This window comes from Notothenia rossii (assembly GCF_949606895.1).
Source record: "Notothenia rossii genome assembly, chromosome: 3".
NCBI classification, from domain to species: Eukaryota; Metazoa; Chordata; class Actinopteri; order Perciformes; family Nototheniidae; genus Notothenia; species Notothenia rossii.
In genome coordinates this window covers 19,670,335-19,689,143 of record NC_136901.1, presented here as the reverse complement: position 1 = coordinate 19,689,143, position 18,809 = coordinate 19,670,335, and the positions used below count along the sequence as shown (strand labels likewise).

The window sequence follows — 18,809 nt, the reverse complement described above, 5'->3', positions numbered from 1 at the left end:
TATTTTCCCTTCAAAGAGCCATAATTCCCATCACTAATTGCTGACCAGGCTTGCCCATGCTTTTACCAGCGGTCCGTTCTGGTAGTTGACCAGGAAGCAAGCCACATTGAAGAGCTCCTCAATGCTTCCACACACAGACAGTGGTATGGCTTTGTCAAATAGTTTGTTCTCTTTGACTCTTCTGATGCACCTCTCCACATGGACCCTAAGCCTGGGCAGCAATTAGTGATGGGAATTATGGCTCTTTGAAGGGAAAATAAGCGAAATAATAACCAGGATAATGATTGACTGTATTGCCAGACCTAATGTCAATAATCTTCTTTGTAAACATGACACAAGGTGGCGCCATATCCATGTCAGTGAATGTACTACTTTGAATTTACCCTCTGTATGTGTTAAGTAAATAAAGTTGTCTTGCCTTGAATGAAATTCACGCAACTCTTTATATTAGATACTGTGTTTTTAAGTGGCGATGGAGATTATTTGTTGACCCTGCTTTAAAGGATAGTTTGCCTTTACAAATGGTGCGCTTTATCACTGCCTGGGTTTTGGTTGAAGTGCATCTAAATGCTACTGCATTTGGCTCATTTTCCATTTTTCATTTTCAAAAGAATCGGCTAATGAATATAACTAATATATATATATATATATATTATATATAACTAATGAATTATAACCTCAAAACAAATGCACACAAAAATAACATAGGACAATACATAATATAATAAATCCACAATATGATAACATATGATGTAGTGTGGTACCAGAGGTTGCGCTAGACTTTTTTGCTGTCTGTCATTTTGACGGACAGGATCATAACATTTCCGTCAAAATCCATTATTACCCGTCGGTTTGTACACAACTGACGGGGGGAAGAGCACGCTCAATCAATTGTCAACGGGGGGGGGGGGGGGGGGTTGTGAACTGTTAGCGCCGGTGTTGTGTCAAATGATGCACCCCCACCGAAATGCGCACCGTGTCACGGGAACGCACATTTCTAAATGAAACGTTTAGACCTCAAAACGAAAAGTATACGTTCAGGTTTTTTTTAATGGTCATTTTCAGACTGTGAGTCGTTTAGTGGTAGCTGGTCCCTCGGCTCATGTCGTCCCCTCGGGCCACCTGTGCGTCAACAAATAATGTGTCAGCGTCACACCCCCTGATCAACGTATATTGCAACACCCCAACCATCAAAATACGGAGCGAAAAGTCTAAACACAAGAATCATGACTTGCTAGCCTACCACTAAACGACTGCAAATTACCATTAAAAAACCCTGGACGTTTACTTTTCGTTTTAAGCATCGTTTTAAGGTGTAAACGTATCCTTTTCAAATGCGCGTTCTCATGACAAGGGGTGCATTTCACGCCGGGAGTGCATAATTTGGCACAACACCGGTGTTATGCATGCCCACTGCACCTCGCGGGAGCACGCAACAGCGTAAAGCAAAAACTCCCAGACATGTCAATGATTTGTACGGCAAAGTTAGGTCTGGAAATGACATAGCGGTATAACGTTGCACTGTTCTGTGTTTGTTCTAATCCGTCAAAATGACGGACTGCTTTCAGATTTTTCCGTCATTGTTAAAAAAAATCCGTCATAGACGGAATATATTCGGTTAACGCGACCTCTGTGTGGTACACTAATGTTTCATTTCATTTCAAACCTTTATTTATTCAGATTGGTCCCTTGAGATCATAGATCTCTTTTACAAGGGAGACCTGCAGCAATTTAAGTTCCACATGAAACATAAAACAACATAAAAACAAACAATAGAGGATATCATACAACATATTTACATACTTATCAACATTTACAAATACCCATAGTTTCAGAAAGCATTTCACTTAGACGTGCTTTAAAAACATTCAGAGAAATAAAATTGCTCAATTTCAATTTTAGCTGTAGACTGTTCCAAGCAAGTGGAGCTGCGCACATAAAAGCTGTCTTACCTAAGACAGTCCTGACTCTTGGCACATCTAACAAGACTACATCATGCGATCTCAGACAATAGCTGCTTGCAACTTTCTGCTTTATCAGTGAACAGATGTAATACGGGAGTTTGCCCAACATAGCTTTATAAATAAATGTGTACCAATGACTGAGCCTCCGTACAGTGAGTGATGGCGAAGACCGGAAGTACTCGGGCTCACACCCAGCCGCCGGAAGTTGATAGACGCCATCTTGTGCAACTAGCCCAATTTTGACGGAGCGATTCTATTTTAACCGCCGCCAACAGTTGGCGAAAGAGACGGGCGAGTGATACAGGGAGAGAATCACAGAAGAAGAGACGAGAGAGCGGCAGAGAGAAGCGGAGAGGAAAGTGAGAGAAGATAATAATCAGAGATACAGGGAGAGAAGCGGAGAGGAGAGTGAACAGGCATGTTAGCGGCAGACAGGAGAGACAAATAATTAATTAAACATGGCGCTCTCCAAGAAGAGGAAAGAAGACAGTGAGAACAGAGCTTTTAATCCTGAGTGGACTCATTCATGTTCATCCTGCCCACTGGGAGCACAGAACCAGTGTGTCTCATTTGTTCAGAGACCGTGGCGCTCATTAAAAGTGCCAAAACGCCACTATGAGACAAAACACAAAGTGTTTGACCAAACATTCCCTCTCAAGTCAGAACTGAGGTCACAAACAATAAGCAGTCTAAGAGCCCAATATGATCAGTCCACCAGGATCAAAATTAATTAAAACTGCGGTCGCACTTGTGCGCGCAGTGATGAGCGGGCCCTCGCCTGTTGGGGAGGGCAGCCGGTCATCCCGGCGTCAAGCAGACGCGAGCGAGTCTTCAGAAATGAGCCGTTTGTCATTTCTCTAATTTTCGCGTCCCAGGCTCCCAGGTCCTCCGGCAGCGACCCGGAAATGGATGTCGGCGCGCCGTCTCGAAGGAAAACAAATTTCTCTAAAGGCTCGTTGAGGATCGATTATCGAGGAGGCTGTCTGGAGGAGCCGTAACCGAGGATATACTGATTTAGAGGAGAGAGGAGAGAGGAGTGTCTCGAGAGGAGCTATAACCGAGGGTACACTGAAGTATTCTCCTGAGACGATTTCAGCCAACAGTGATGTTTAAAAGAGGCGTGACGCATGGCTGGACTTATGTCAACGAAGCACAGCTCTGCAAACGGTTCCCGTTGTGATTATAAGTTATTTAAGATGGTTAAATGTGTATCAGACTTTCTGCCCTTTACCGTTTGTTTACTCACTAATCACATCTCCCCTGGATGTTAGGCTATTTTTTTTTCAATACAACTGCTTTCATTGTGACACGATGTTTACAGTGAGAACAGCTGCTGAGGTCAGTGCAGAAAGCAGATCAGTGTGTATAATATATATGGCTCAATAATATATGTAACAGGCCTACATTTCACACTTTATTTGTAGACTTTAGGAAATATCTACAAATAAACAGTAGATATTTTTCATGAAACCATAGTGCTTCATATAATAAAATATACAAGAGCTGTACCCTGATATTTAGTATATTCTTTAGGAGCTCTTTGTGTTAGTTGTACAATGTGTAGGGGTGGTTGTGTGAGTGTGGTTGTGTGTGTGTGTGTGTGTGTGTGTGTGTGTGTGTGTGTGTGTGTGTGTGTGTGTGTGTGTGTGTGTGTGTGTGTGTGTGTGTGTGTGTTTGTGTGAGAGTTGAAGGTGCAGGCAGACAGGCGGGTCTCAGTAGCTTAAAGGGGACCTATCATGCTATATTTGAATAATATATTGTGGTACCATACCTATATAAGGTATATTTATAAGTTTAAAAAAAAATACCAAACAGATCATGCATTTTAGCCATGCCTCATTTTGCCTCACTCCAGCTCTGTCTTTGCATGAGCTGGAGCTGACACCCCTCCCCCTGGAAAGGAGGGGGCGAGGCACAAGGGTCATGTTACTATGCTGTTGCCATGCTGTTGCTATGTTGTTGCCATGCCACTGCAACCTCTCATTCCCCTGATAGGTGGAGAGTTGACCATACAGGTGGAGTGACATCATAGAGGTGCAAATCAGAATCCACATGTATCAAATGCGTTGCAGCCCTGTTTTTAGGTCCCCTTTAAGGTAGTATGTGACATATAAATGGTCAAAAATGGTACATTCTCCATTAGCTTACGGGCTCCATGTTCAAGCGAACAACTATTCCTTTGCAATGTTGCATCGCATTGGATATCTGCTTAAGTTGCCCAAGATTGGAATTTTTCCGATCATTTCCCTATGACGAATTAGCACAAATGTGCTTAAAATGCATGAAAAACACCCATTTTTCAAAATGGCCAGCTTTCTGGGGGGCGGGGCTAATGAAAAGCAATTTGAAATATGTGTGCAATCATAATAGCAATGTGTATACAGCGTTTCGTGAATATCGGAAAAACTATATGCAAACAGTTTGGAGCAATTTGCAACATGTAAATCGTTAAAAATTGTGTATTCGCTGTTAGCTTACGACCTCCACGAGTGATTTTTCAAAAATGTGCTCGGCAATTAAGTATCATATTGGATAGGGGCTGAACTTGTCCTGGATTGGAATTTTTCCGATCATTCCCGTAGGAGGAGTTGGCAAGAATGTGCTTAAAATGCATGAAAAACGGACATTTTTCAAAATGGCCGACTTCCTGGGGGGCGGGGCTAATAGAAGGCAATTTGAAATATGTGTGCAATCATAATAGTAATGTGTATACAGCGTTTTGTGAATATCGGAAAAATGAAATGCGAGCAGTTTGGAGCAATTTACGCAATGTAAATCATCAAAAATGGTGTATTCGCTGTTAGCTTACGACCTCCACGAGTGATTTTTCAAAAATGTGCTCTGCAATTAAGTATCATATTGGATAGGGGCTGAACGTGTCCTGGACTGGAATTTTTCCGATCATTCCCCTAGGAGGAGTTCGCAAGAATGTGCTTAAAATGCATGAAAAACGCACATATTTCAAAATGGCCGACTTCCTGGGGGGCGGGGCTAATGGAATCTATTTACAAATATGTCCGCAATTCCATGAGGAATGTCTGTGCCAAAATCCGTGAAGTTCTGAGAAACTATATGTGACTACCACACAATAGGGGGCGCTAGTGAGCAGTCTTTTAGAAGAATTACGTTTTTTTTTACATTCTCGGAAAGGTTGTGGGCTCTGACGTGTGTCCCAAGTTTTGCGTCCGAAGCTCATTTTATGCTATCACAATAAAAAAAAAAAGTATAGGCCACGCCCACATTCTGAATTTTTTGCGACACTTTAAATCTGAGTTTGTAGTCACCCTGAGAGTATGTCTAAAATGATGATTGACGGCGGAAACATTTATCGTCCTAACATACTCATTTTCTACGGTAATGTGTCTGACCCTCCACCAATGCTGGATATGAAGTTTGGTGTTGAAAAACTGAAAATTGAAATTTAAGTGAATATTTAACTGTTTTGAACATTATGCTAATTTAGAAGAACAAAAATGGAGGCGGAGCTTAGGGTTCCAAGAGGATTATTTGTAGAGCAGGTCCACCCGGATATTTGTGCAAAATGTCAGGTCATTCGGAGTTACGGTGCGACTTTTAAATTTATTCCGAAATGGGATTTTGATAGGTGGCGCTATTGAGCACGTTGGAATATTTTTAACCCATTGACTCCAGAATGTTGCAATTTTTACGGGTCCTGGCGTCCGTGCAAAATTATACAACTTTGTCAGCATCCTAAAGGCCTCAAAACAGGAAAGATGGTGACTAAAAATAATAATAATAATAATTCCACCAATAACAATAGGTTTCCTCGCACTTCGTGCTAGGACGCCGTCGGGTCCTAGCACATCCGTGCTCGGGCTCTAATAATACCACCAATAACAATAGGTTCCTCGCACTTCGTGCTAGGACGCCGTTGGGTCCTAGCGCTCCGTGCTCGGGCCCTAATAATTCCACCAATAACAATAGGTTTCCTCGCACTTCCTGCTAGGACGCCGTCGGGTCCTAGCACATCCGTGCTCGGGCCCTAATAATACCACGGAGAACAATAGGTTCCTCGCACTTCGTGCTAGGACGCCGTTGGGTCCTAGCGCTCCGTGCTCGGGCCCTAATAATACCACCAATAACAATAGGTTTCCTCGCACTTCGTGCTAGGACGCCGTTGGGTCCTAGCGCTCCGTGCTCGGGCCCTAAATATCGTTCCAGGGCAGGCTAACCGAGGCAAACCAATGAGCACCCGCATGTGTCTATGAGAATGGCCCTGACACCATTTCAGCCCAGATTTAAACTCCTGGCAGGATGGGCTCCAGCTCAATTCTCAAACTGAATAGAACAAAGTGAGTGAGGGACTGCAATATAAGAGGAACAGAAAGAGAAACTTTAAAACTGTTCAATTGTTATGATGTGTAAAGACTGATATTGTTCTATAATCATCTGAAACTGTTAAGTCATGATGTGAAATGGTTAACAAAGAGAAAGGGAGACTCAAGCTGCTGCTACACTTTATTTTATTTATCTAAAATTAAGCACTTTTAAGATGCACATATTTTCAAAAGCTATTTTATTTATTTTCTCTATTTTATTTTTAAATGCAGCACGAGAGGAACATTACACATATCCACAGTATTTACTGTATATCTGTATAGTTCAATGTTAATTGACAACAAATGTTGTTGTTTTTGAATTGTACTTTCTTTATTTGATTGGCAGTCAGTTGTTAATTACATGCATACGTTGATAAAGCTACAGGCTACTTCAATATATATCACACTAGTTCATAAAGCAACTTAGACATTTTGATGTTCTGGACCTTTGCATCTGGAGATTTTCTCTAACTGGACCTTGTTGAATTTTTGTTGAATACCCCTGCTCTCGGGTGGCTGGGTATTTCATACAGCACTGAGGCACAATAAATATTCTTATTTCAATCTTTTGTCCTTATGAACACATCCTATCCAGATACCAGGAATTCAATCATTTTTCTCCCAGTCAACTCTTAAATCACATTCTCACAATGAGTGTGACAGGGCCAAACGGTTGAGTCATGAGGATTATGAAAGATGTTGTTGATTCATATTGTATTATACCACTGTTGCCTTGTAGAGTACATGTTCAAAGAGCATACAAAGTAATACGCTTCCAGAAGGACATTCTTTTTTCCTGCTAAATCACTCCAAACCTCTTTCATTGTTGTGCAGAATGTTTCATTTCAAATTCTTCTGATATTCATATAAACTCCCTCTGGAGGGAATACAGGGATTTTAGCCTTTGCGGACCATTGACATGCACAGAGACCTAGAGCACACTACTGGAGACGGAACACTCCAAAAAGCATAATAGTGCCTCTTTCAAGGGAATTCAATGTGAATGTAAACATCATAATACAATTCTAATAATAATACAGAAGTGTTATTGCAGTACGAATGTTCGGGAACCTTTACCTTCCTCTATTCTTTGCAGCAGTCTGAAGGGACTGTTGATGTGGAGCACAACTAGCACTGTTTTGATGTTCAAACTAAACTTTTGTTTTGTTTGTAGAAACCAAGAGTTTCAGCATAAAATATATTTTTAAATCCAAACAATTGTACACATCAGATTGTGTTTCCATGAATCTTACTGAACATGTGAATCAAGTTGTAAAGCCTGCTGTGTCTCAAAGGGAGCATTTTGTGAAGTCTGATAAATGTCCTAGAGTCAGCCTCAGTTAGGCCTGCAGGTTTGAAAATAAAATGATGGAGGTGATGCTTTAGAAAGTTAGCCCGTAGCAGGGTTTTCGCTAGGATGTTTTCTTGCCGGTCAAATGTCCGGACAGAATCTATTTTGTCGGAAAAATTTGAAACTTACCGGTCATGTTGGACATAATAAGAATTGTGTAGCAGAGTTTCCGTTAGCAAGTAATTACCGGACTAGGACCGGATATGCTGATGTTTAAAACTCAGTTAATGGGGCTCATTTTTATATCACTTCAGTTTATAATCGTAACAGATCGAAACATTCAGATTCATTTTTTAATAAAATATTCCACAAACTACAAACAACATAATTATTACATTCAAAGAAACTACTCGTAGTAGATGAAGAACATTATTCAAAAGTTTACATTAACTTTGGATAATAACACGGGAGAAACGGCCCATTTCTCAATCTCGAGGATGCTGGCTTGGTAGTCGCGTACTTCCAAGTCACTTCCTTCAGAAACGAAGCAAGTATGCTTCCAAGCCACGGCTTCGGAAAACAAAGAAGAATGGAACAGGCTAACAAGTGTGCCACTCTCCCCAACGGTTTCAACATAAACTGTACCAAAAATAAATACCTCACGGTGTCTATCTAATTATGAACTTGCTTTACTTTCAAGGAACACATTTTTGGTGACAACAAATGTAACAAAGTAACATATTTACCAACACATGTTCTACGCCACTGCATACTTACATTTAAATGTGTGCTGCGTCGGTTCAGCCATTCTCCGCAAGGGTTTTTGAAATTGGTCCGTGCGCAAAGCATTGTGGGGATTTTAAGGACGTAAAGTCTACCCATGTGCAGCCTCGAAATTTCCCCCAAACCAAGGACGCGGCCTCTGTGGAATTCCAAGTATGCTGGAGATTGTAACAGTACTTCGGCGGCACTCAATGACGTAGCATCCTTGAAATATTGGCTTGGAAGCCAGTATCCACGAGATTGAGAAACGGCCACGGATCCTCTCTTTTCCTCTCTCCCTTCCTCTCTCTCCTGACAGCCCGTCGGTTTCTCATGCAGCTCGCTAAACAGTGGGCGGGGCTTCAGGTGATCATGCAGAGCTGCGTGTCTCAGAGCAGCTGATTTGATCTCTCTCTCGCGTCCGGTTACACTTCACTCGGCTTTATGTCCATATCGATCAGATGTAGCTCTCCTGATCGGCCTTTATAGAGAGCACCGATCAAACTATTAAGAGTGAATATTGGCCGATAATGACCGGCGGCCGATCGACCGTAGCATCCCTAATTATTACCGGACATTTTGATGGCAGGTTTTGAATTTACCGGTTTTTAATACATTTTACCAGATACAAAACGGTAATTACCGGCTAACGGAAAACCTGCACTGTAGCTCATTATCTCTAATGCAGGCTCCAGGCTACATTAGCTGCTTCTAGCATCATACAGCCAAATCAGCTAATGAGCCGAGCTAAACTGTGGCCGTTTCTCAATCTCGAGGATACTGGCTTCCAAGCCAATATTTCAAGGATGCTACGTCATCGAGTGCCGCCGAAGTACTGTTCCAATCTCCAGCATACTTGGAATTCCACAGAGGCCGCGTCCTTGGTTTGGGGGGAATTTCGAGGCTGCACATGGGTAGACTTCGCGTCCTTAAAATCCCCACAATGCTTTGTGCACGGACCGATTTCAAAAACCCTTGCGGAGAATGGCTGAACCGACGCAGCACACATTTAAATGTAGTATGTAGTGGCGTAGAACATGTGTTGGAAAATATGTTACTTTGTTACATTTGTTGTCACCAAAAATGTGTTCCGTGAAAGTAAAATAAGTTAATAATTAGATAGACATCATGAGGAATTTATTTTCGGTACAGTTTATGTTGAAACCGTTAGAGAGAGTGGCACACTTGTTAGCCTGTTCCATTCTTCTTCGTTTTCCGAAGCCGTGGCGCTTGGAAGCATACTTGCTTCGTTTCTGAAGGAAGTGGCTTGGAAGTACGCAACTACCAAGCCAGCATCCTCGAGATTGAGAAACGGCCTGTGAGTAGGCGCCAGGCTTAGACAATGAAGAAGAACTCATGAAATCAAAACTGATGTCTCTGGTTCCGCTGTATCCATTTGTATTTTCTACTCTCTATTGAGAGTTAGCTAAGTGCTCTTTTAACTCAGCGTGCACATTTCCAGAGACCTTAAACACATATCACTTCTTAAGATCACCATTCACTGATGTAAACAGTGACATGGTTGAATTTGTTTGCAAGTGGTTACGAAGTTAAGCTTATCTTGTTACTAAAGAATTGACCTAACCACCATAGAACCATATAACTATGAATATTTTATTTTCAGGTAAAGAGGTCTATTCTGCTTTTGGGATTTCCTTTTCCTGTAGAGTGTTCTATAGGTGTTAGTGCATGTGAATGGTCTGCAAAAGCTCAAATCTCTGTTTTCCCTCCTGCCTGAAACCCCTCCATTGGACTCCTTTGTTTACTTCTAAATGACTTTAGATGGTGATAGGTTAGTCTTTAAATATCGATTTGCTTTTTCCTGCAAAGTGTATGTGTAGAGATCTGCATAGCATGGGCCAAATAAAAAAAAATAACAACGAAAGACTGTGGGCCACAGATTCAAATAAGTCATTTGAAGTATCCAGTTTATTTCCTTTATGAGATGTATCCCCATGCTGTACAGCCTTCTATGTGAATGGGATATCTCTTTATGTATAGTTTAATTTAACATCAAACTCCAATATGGTGATTCATGTTGTGAGTTGAACAAAAGGCTGAAAAATGTGTTTGTACTCAGCCACTAAGGATAACATTCATCCATCTGTTAACTACACCCTTGAATCAAAGTCAAAATGCTCCATTCAATTTGGTTTGTTTTTGAGGCCAAGAACAAACATTGTGGGTAAGATCACAGTGGGACAGGTCTGTGAATGACTGGACATTTAGGAAGCATTTAAATTCAGCAACAGATCTCTACTCCCCCCCCACCCCACGTCTGCTCTGTTCCCATCAAAGCCGCTGTCAACAAGCAGCATCTGGCTCCCTGCCCAGATCAGGACAGAGGGACACAGAGTGCCAGGGAGTGTCAGCACTGTACCAGCCTCTCAGGTAGAGAAACATAAAGATGTCTTTAGCATGCAATAAAAAACTTTCTGAAACTTTTATCTGTTTGATTTACCAAACCGGCTTTGAAATTCATTCCTGCTAAAGCCCCACTGAGCTGTTACTTGATGTCTCTTTTATTGGATCAAATCCATGAATATATTTTTTGGGACTCACATCCTCAGGACGTACGTCTCTGCGAGGAGAAGGCTTCAATCTGAGCCTTCAATACTAAAAAGGCGTTCCACATTGAAATTGGTCTGAGGCTGTGAAAATGTAAGACTTAAAGAATTGCTGCCTGGATCCCCAAGGAGGATCAAATTACATATTATCATGACAATCTGAAGAAAAAAGAAGAGCTCTGACATTGGGAGTTTAGGCATTTTGATCTTTAGCAGTAAAACAGGGACATTGCCATGGCCGTAGACAGTGCGATGTGTCCTCAGTTTAATGTCTTACACTAAACTGAATCATTTTAAATTCTAAATCACTTGAAGTAATACATAAAGTATGTAACCTACTGTTATTGGTGAGGGTCATGTCAGTGCAGTCTTACACTGACATGATAGAGGAAGCGCTGTCACAGTATTGTGTCCTACCTGATTCCTGAGCATGTGCTGAGAGCCACCCAGGACTCTGGATGTCCTCTCACATGGCCATGGTAGAAGCAGTGATCCTGGAAGAGAAAATGATTGCAATCAATACAGGGAGGAGCGCTTCTAAAGGTGTGATAATGTTTATGTGAAGCTAGCAATGAATCAATGTGCTGGATGACTCAGTGTGAGAGCGTCCCTGAAGGAGACCCTGTGCTGCTGGTGAAGACACCACTATCTGAACAATGAAGAATCAATCAGGCTCGACGGTGTTCATAGGAGAGTGGGAGCTTGGCCACACAAACATCCCGATGAGGATTTGAACAACAAAGGCTGAATTTGAAGAACTGCAATAAAAAGAGGCACATGTTTGTGAAGGTGGCCCTGCAGAGACTCCCTGCTGGAGCCTTCTTCAAAAAGCCAAAGTCTCCACAGTGCCCTGATCAGAGTGGACAACAAATAACAGAATAAAACATACAGCTGTGTGCGAAGCGACCACAACTACTGGCTGCTTTTTATTCCATACCATTGCATCCCTTTATGTAACCTTACCCTTGTGTTAGGCGGTTATTAATAATGGGTTTAGTATCTATAGTATCTAAATCTGAGGTTCTATAAGTGAACTTTAACCCATTCACAGAAGGTATACTCCTAGGTTCAATTCAACATCAAGGCCCGATAAGGAGATTGGCAGAAGCAAACTCTTAGTTGAGAAATGAAACCTGCAGTCAGCAAAAAAACACACACATACCGCAACTTAGAAGAATATAAAACAATGTATTTGTATATTAGATCATATATTTCACTGAACATTTTTCTATTTTCAGAATGTACCAAATACATTATTAGAAATAAGGCATTCATTTAATCAAGGTCAATCATATTGAAATCAAATGTATCCTCTTGTGAGACCAACATCTTCCTAAAATAATTCACATTTGACAGTCTGTGTTTGCTTATTGACATCAGTTCTAGTCAGCACTATGTCTATGCTAGGCCCAAGAAAATACATTCCTGAGATCCCTCATCTCACTACAGTTTTGTTACTAGTACAAAAGAAAGTAAAAACACACTTTTCATTAATTCTAAGAGCTACTCTTCCTGTGGGCCTAAAGACTTGCTTTTAATGTTGAAAAGTGATTTAACATCACAAGGTTTGAAATTATGCCTGCATTCAATTTTTGACAATTCGAAAGTCTCTGTCAGCTCATCAGAGAATAAAGTGATCTCTTGTCTCATTTGAACAGAAGCAGCTGCAGCCGTGAGTGCTGTGTTCACGCCAACATACAAATCAATTGTCAGCGCAAACTCTCCCTGCCAAGCCCTAACAATTATTGTGTTACAGGTAGAGGGTGTGATGTGGAAGCAGTCCAAGAGATTGGGCTGTGGGACTTGTTTCAGCTGCGTAGGGAAAAGCTGCCATCTGTGAGGCTTACCGAGCAGAAAGCGCTGCCACATGCAGAGACTGGAGCCCATTTGCAATTCAAACACTGTGATTAAAGTTGGTCCAAGGTTATTAAAGCTCTGTACAGTTTAAGTTCACTTTATTTGTCCTGGTTGTAACAAGGACATTTGAACTCAAGTGGCTTTTTTTTAGGTAATTTAGTAAAAGTTTCTCCATTATATAGTGTATCCACCAGAGAGCACTGAAAGGTTGATATAACAATGTCGACTTTATTGTTAGGTCAATTTCTTTGTTGCAATTCTTCAAAAAAGTATTAAGGGATAATTATTTCAACATTTAGTTTTTGCTTTACAAAAGGCTACAGTATATGCTGAAAGATAGATCCATATGTATTTGATATATCAATATTGATGTCAGCCTAGTAAAACCAGTATTGGCAAAGCCATGGCTCTATGTATTTTTCTTTCTTTTTAACTCGTTGAAAAAGCTCTTGGTAAAATTAATATCTTCTTGACTTGATCTAAAATCGTCTCTCTAAAGACTTGAGCACACCTTTTAAAATGTGTCTAATGTGTCAGATGAACTATTCCAAATATAAGTAGTTTTTTGACAGTAATTACAGCTGCTATCTCGCAAAGATGATATAATATATGAAAATATAGAAAATATATGTTATCAATAAAACAAGTACTCAGTCTTCTCAAAGTTTGTCAATAAACCGTTTGTAAATCTATGCAATCATCATCAGCAAGAAAAAGCAAGAAAACCAAAAATGCTGCCCTGTGGAACACCACACCCAAGAGGGTCATGTTTTTATCAACAACTTGTATGCAATTTATTGGATAATATTTCACCTTTTTTTGCAAATCAAACATAATTGTAGTCCAACATAATCCCTAAAAACCCAGTTGTTCATTCCCTGAATGTAATGCTGCTCTTTGGTGGTATTGGAGGACTCTTTCAACACTCAACACGCTGTAAGTGTACCATTTGACAGAAAGCATAGTCGAAGATTTTGCCTATAAGGGGAATGAGAGACCGCTCTTAAGTGCTGGAGACGCTATAGTACATATGCCAGGTCTGTAAGTGGCGCTGTAGTCTGCCACAAAAGCAGAATCAGCCCTTGCAAAAACAGGGCTGGAAAAGAGCAAATAGAGCGAAATGAGGCATGGCTAAAATGGCCATGTCTGTTTGGTATTTTGAAAAAAAACGTCAGACATGTTTTATATAGCTATGGCCCTACAATAAATGTTTCAAATATAGCATGATAGGTCCACTTTAAGCAAGTTGATCAAAGGACCAATCAGGGTTCTCAACCATCTCTTATCATCAAAAATGCTTGAGATGTGATATGTCTTCAAAGGTTTTGATAACTTTGGTCTTAAAAGATTTTAATCAACTAACTTCAATGAATGTCGCTTTAAGAGGACTGTGCCTTTGCTAAATACTGTTGATGAAGACCAAAGGGAGACCAACATTTTTTTTTTTTACATTCAAGAAGGACAATCTCCTCACATTTATTTCGGTATTTATGCTGATTTAGATCTCACATTATACTTTTTTCAAAATCGCAGTATCCAGGTTTTAATTTGTTTCTCAGTTCCATTCAAACAAGTAGTTTTGTTGTGTATCTTCAAATGTGTTAGTTATGTTTATGTATTGAGTCATTTCCTGTTTTATTTTGTACTTACCTCTTGTCTTTCATTTCGGGCCCTGTTTCTTCCTCCCCCTGTGTGTATTTCCCGCCATCATCAGTGTCTGCCTAGCCCCTGATTGCTTCCACCTGTTCCCACTCACCTCATGTTTAAATAGACCTGTCTCTCCCCTGTCCTGTGTCAGTTCGTCTTGTTTGTTTCCCCGATTGGTCGATTGGCCAAGCCTCAGCATTGAAAGGATCGCTTTGTTCTATTTCGTATATGGCTTCGCCCTCTAAGGCTATCGCTATTGGGTAATCCCCCTGCGCCCCCGCGCAGCACTGAAACACTTGTAGTCCACGCCCACCCGCAAGGTGGGCTCCACCCTCGGGCCTCCTTCCGGTATAAATAGGAAGGTGGCCCGGCAATCTGGTCCCTCTTTTTTTCAGCAAACCAGCACAGTTACTGAAGCACAGCAATTGAGAATTATCATGAGCAACAACTGCGTCCGTGGTTGTCCCTCATGTGGCTCTGGGTTCATAATGAGTTATGACCTGCAGAGATAAAAGCAGTATGCCAATCCTGCCGGGGGTCAGAGCACGCGTACGCGGCTCTAAACCAGCAGGTAGCATGCACTGCGCTCGTCTCCCCTCGGGCGACAGGAAGCGGAGAGCGGAAACTCTTGCTGCTGTGGCCGAGGAGGACGATTGGCCCGTCCAGGCTTACGAGCCCGCGGACGGGGCCTCGTGTCCCTGGGGCAGAGTGCCGGGCAGGAGTCCGAAGCAACTTCTGCCCCGCCTCCCTCCACGGTTCACCGTTCGGTTCTCCCCTCTCTCCTCTCCCCCGGCGGCTGCAGGGGCTCCGTCCCACGTCTCCGCTCTCCCGCCACCCCAGAGACAGGGTCTCCCGGCAGCGAGTCAAATGGGAGTGAGGCTCCCCCGCTCCTGGTTGGCTCCGCGAGAGCCTCCGAGGAAGCGGAGCCGGTAATTAAGCCGGCTGCCACTAATCTGTTGATTAAGTAGACAGCAGGGCTCCCTGCAGAAGCCTGCTGGTTTTAACCTATCGGTTAATAAACCTGCAGAGCTCGCGGCATTCCCCTGTCCGAGATACGCCTCCTACACACGGTCATAATAACCCATGAGCGCCGGTTTAACGCCTCATGGGGACAGCACTGCACACACCTCCACTCATCCCCTGAGCGTGTACACGCCTCATGATGACAGCCGGAGTGTAACGCAGCGTGTGGAGGTTTCCTCGCAGCCCTTTCGCCTCACGGGCAGCGGCGGCGAGGGCAATGGCGTGGCTCGTCACCATGACGACCATTACAGCACATCACAGAGAAGCCAGAACGGGGGAATGAGCAGTATTCCAGGCTGAGTGCCTCCAGCGGAAGCGCCCGCAGCGCCACGGCACCAGGGCTCGCTACAGAAGCCTGCTGGTTTTAACCTATCGGTTAATTAACTGCAGAGCTCGCTAATTAAGCCGGCTTCCACTAATCTGTTGATTACCAGCAGGGCTCGCTGCAGAAGCCTGCCCGTTTTAACCTCGGTTAATAACCTGCAGAGCTCGCGGCATTCCTCTGTCCGAAATACGCCTCGTACACACGGCCTTAATAAACCCATGAGCGCCGTTATAACGCCTCATGTGGGCAGCACTGCACAAACCTCCATCCATCCCCTGAGCGTGTACGCGCCTCATGATGAGAGTCGGATTGAAACGCAGCGTGTGGAGGCTTCCTCGCAGCCCTTTCGCCTCACAGTGGCGGCGAGGGCAATGGTATCACAGAGAAGCCAGAACGGGGGACTGAGCAGTATTCCAGGCTGAGTGCCCCCAGCGGCAGCGCCCGCAGCGCCACGGCGCCAGGTCTCGCTGCAAGAAGCCTGCTGGTTTTAACCTATCGGTTAATAACCTGCAGAGCTCGCTAATTAAGCCGGCTGCCACTAATCTGTTGATTAAGTAGACAGCAGGGCTCGCTGCAGAAGCCTGCCGGTTTTAACCTCGGTTAATAACCTGCAGAGCTCGCGGCATTCCTCTGTCCGAGATACGCCTCCTAAACACGGTCATAATAAACCCATGAGCGCTGTTATAACGCCTCGTGTGGACAGCACTGCACACACCTCCATTCATCCCCTGAGCGTGTACACGCCTCATGGTGAGAGCCGGAGTGAAACGCAGCGTGTGGAGACTCCCTGGCGTGGCTCGTTGCCATGACGACCACAGAACATCTCGAGCATGTGCGCCCGCTCTTAGAGTGTTTCTCAGAGTGGCAGCACGTGTGTCTGATGGACAGATGGAAGAGCAGGCTGATCAGCAGAGGATACGTCCTGCAGTTCGCCTCTCCCCCCCCCCCCCCCACAGTTCAATGGGATACAGGAAACACTCCTGTCCTCCCAGAAGCTATGTCTTGCGCTCCAATCCGAGCTGCTGGAACTCCTGTTGAAAGAGGATATTTCCAGGGTTCCTCAAAGGGAGGAAAATCAGGGGTTTTCACTCCCGTTATTTTTCTAATCCCGGAAAAGACTGGGGGAATGAGACATCCTCGATCTGTCAGTATTCCACATGCTGACGATCAAACAGGTGCTGGAATGTTTTCACCAGGACGACTGGTTCACTTCCACCTGAAGGATGCATACTTCCACGTACCCATCATCCCGAAACACAGGAAATTCCTGCGTTTTCCATTCAGGGAATATCAGACCAGACAATCGTCTGCCGTTCGGATATTTCCTGGCTCCTCGCATTTTTGTAGAGAAGGCTGGAGCCACTACACAGAGGAGGGATGAGAGTGTGTGTTTCCTCTGGACGACCTGCTATTTGCTGGCTCACCCCAGGGAGGAAGTCGCTTTACAGACGGTACATCTCGTATCGCATCTGTCAAAGCCTGGGTTTCATAATAAATTGGAAGAAGAGCTGTCCTCTTCCCTCTCAGACAATCGTTTATCTGGGAGTGGAGTTAAACTCAGCCAGCATGAGAGCGCGACTCTCGCGGCAGCGAGGGGAAGAACTGACAGCTCTCCTCCGGCTTGTCACAACCCACACAGCCCTCTCCGTGACGCAGCTGCTCGGCGTTGGCGTCAGCTGGTCACGTGATGATCCCCCTGAGTCTCTTCCAACAGGGGGACACTCCAGAGGTGGTTCATTCGCTGCAGAAGCCTGCTGTTTTAACCTATTGGTTTATAAACTGCAGAACTCGCGGCATTCCTCTGTCCCAGATATGCCTCCTACACACGGTCATAATAACCACGAGCACCGTTATAACGCCTCGTGTGGACAGCATGCACACACCTCTCATCCCCTGGGCGTGTACGCGCCTCATGAGGAGAGACGGAGTGAAAGGCACCGTGTGGAAACTCCCTCGCAGCCCTTTTGCCTCACGGGCAGCGGCGGCGATGGCGTGGCTCGTCACCATGAAAGACCATTACGGCACTTCACAGAGAAGCCTCTCCCCCCAGCAGTTCCATGGGATACAAGAAACACTCCTGTCATCCCAGGAACAGTGTCTTGCGCGGTTTTTACCGCCGCTATTTTTCTAAATCTCCTCTGTCCTGTGCGCGCGCTGTCTTGCTAGTGGCGCGCACGGCTGCCTTGCGCCATTCTCAGCGCCTGTTTGTGCACTATAGAGAGCGCTCGATCGGGCAACCTCTGTCTGCACAGCGGCTGTCACACTGGCTGTGTGAGGCTGTGTCACAGGCATGTCTCCTCTGGGGTGGAGCTCCCGGAGAACGTCAATGCGCACTCCACCAGAGGAATTTCCTCCTCCACGGCTTTGCACGGAGGAATGTGGAGTGGAAGATATTTGCACGGCTGCATCTTGGTCTTCCCCCTGTTCGTTTATTCAATTTTATTTGAGGGATGTCTCCCATTCCTCTCTGACACACCCTGTACTGGGTGTCCTGTCGGAGTGAGTGACGTCAGGGAGCCAGCTGTGCGCCTCTCTCCTGCCTCTCGGCACGTGGAGAGCGGCCCTTTTCCCCTCTTATAGGAGGGATGTTCCTTTTTCCTGTGACACACTTTGTACGGAGTGCCTGGTCAGAGTGAGTGACGTCAGGGATCCAGCTGGGCGCTCTCCTACCTGTCTGACACGCAGAGAGCTGCTGTTCCCCCACTACGATCGGAGGACGAGGTGGGACTTTCGTCTCTACTTTCTCACAGCGGCCGGTATGTATTGTTCCCAGCCTTCACCCCGTCGGGAAGATAGGCATGTTTTGCTATGTTCCAGGTACGGTGATGAGCCATTATGCATGGCACATCAGGCAGGGGGGTGTTATTGAGCAGGTATGTCTGTGCTTCTAGTGCCGGGCGGACCCAGTGGGGCGCAGACTACATCATGCTTCGCCCTTAACCCAATAGCGATAGCCTTAGAGGGCGAAGCCATATACGAAATAGAACTGAGGTTACCTACTGTAACCCCAGCTTCTATGAGTAAATGGCGCAG

The 18,809-nt window shown here is 44.2% G+C and overlaps 1 protein-coding gene across 4 annotated transcripts in view; it reads right to left on the bottom strand.

The window, feature by feature from the left end:
* The window catches only part of adam19a (ADAM metallopeptidase domain 19a), a 355,481-nt gene that overhangs the window by 97,192 nt on the left and 239,480 nt on the right, over positions 1–18,809 (bottom strand). For 3 of the 4 annotated variants that reach the window (XM_079669126.1, XM_079669128.1, XM_079669127.1), the window contains one exon: positions 11,342–11,418. The exons of the other annotated variant lie outside the window; for it this stretch is intronic. In XM_079669126.1, the coding sequence (XP_079525252.1) occupies positions 11,342–11,418 (77 nt within the window). The remainder of the gene's footprint in view (positions 1–11,341; positions 11,419–18,809) is intronic. 4 annotated transcript variants of the gene reach the window in all.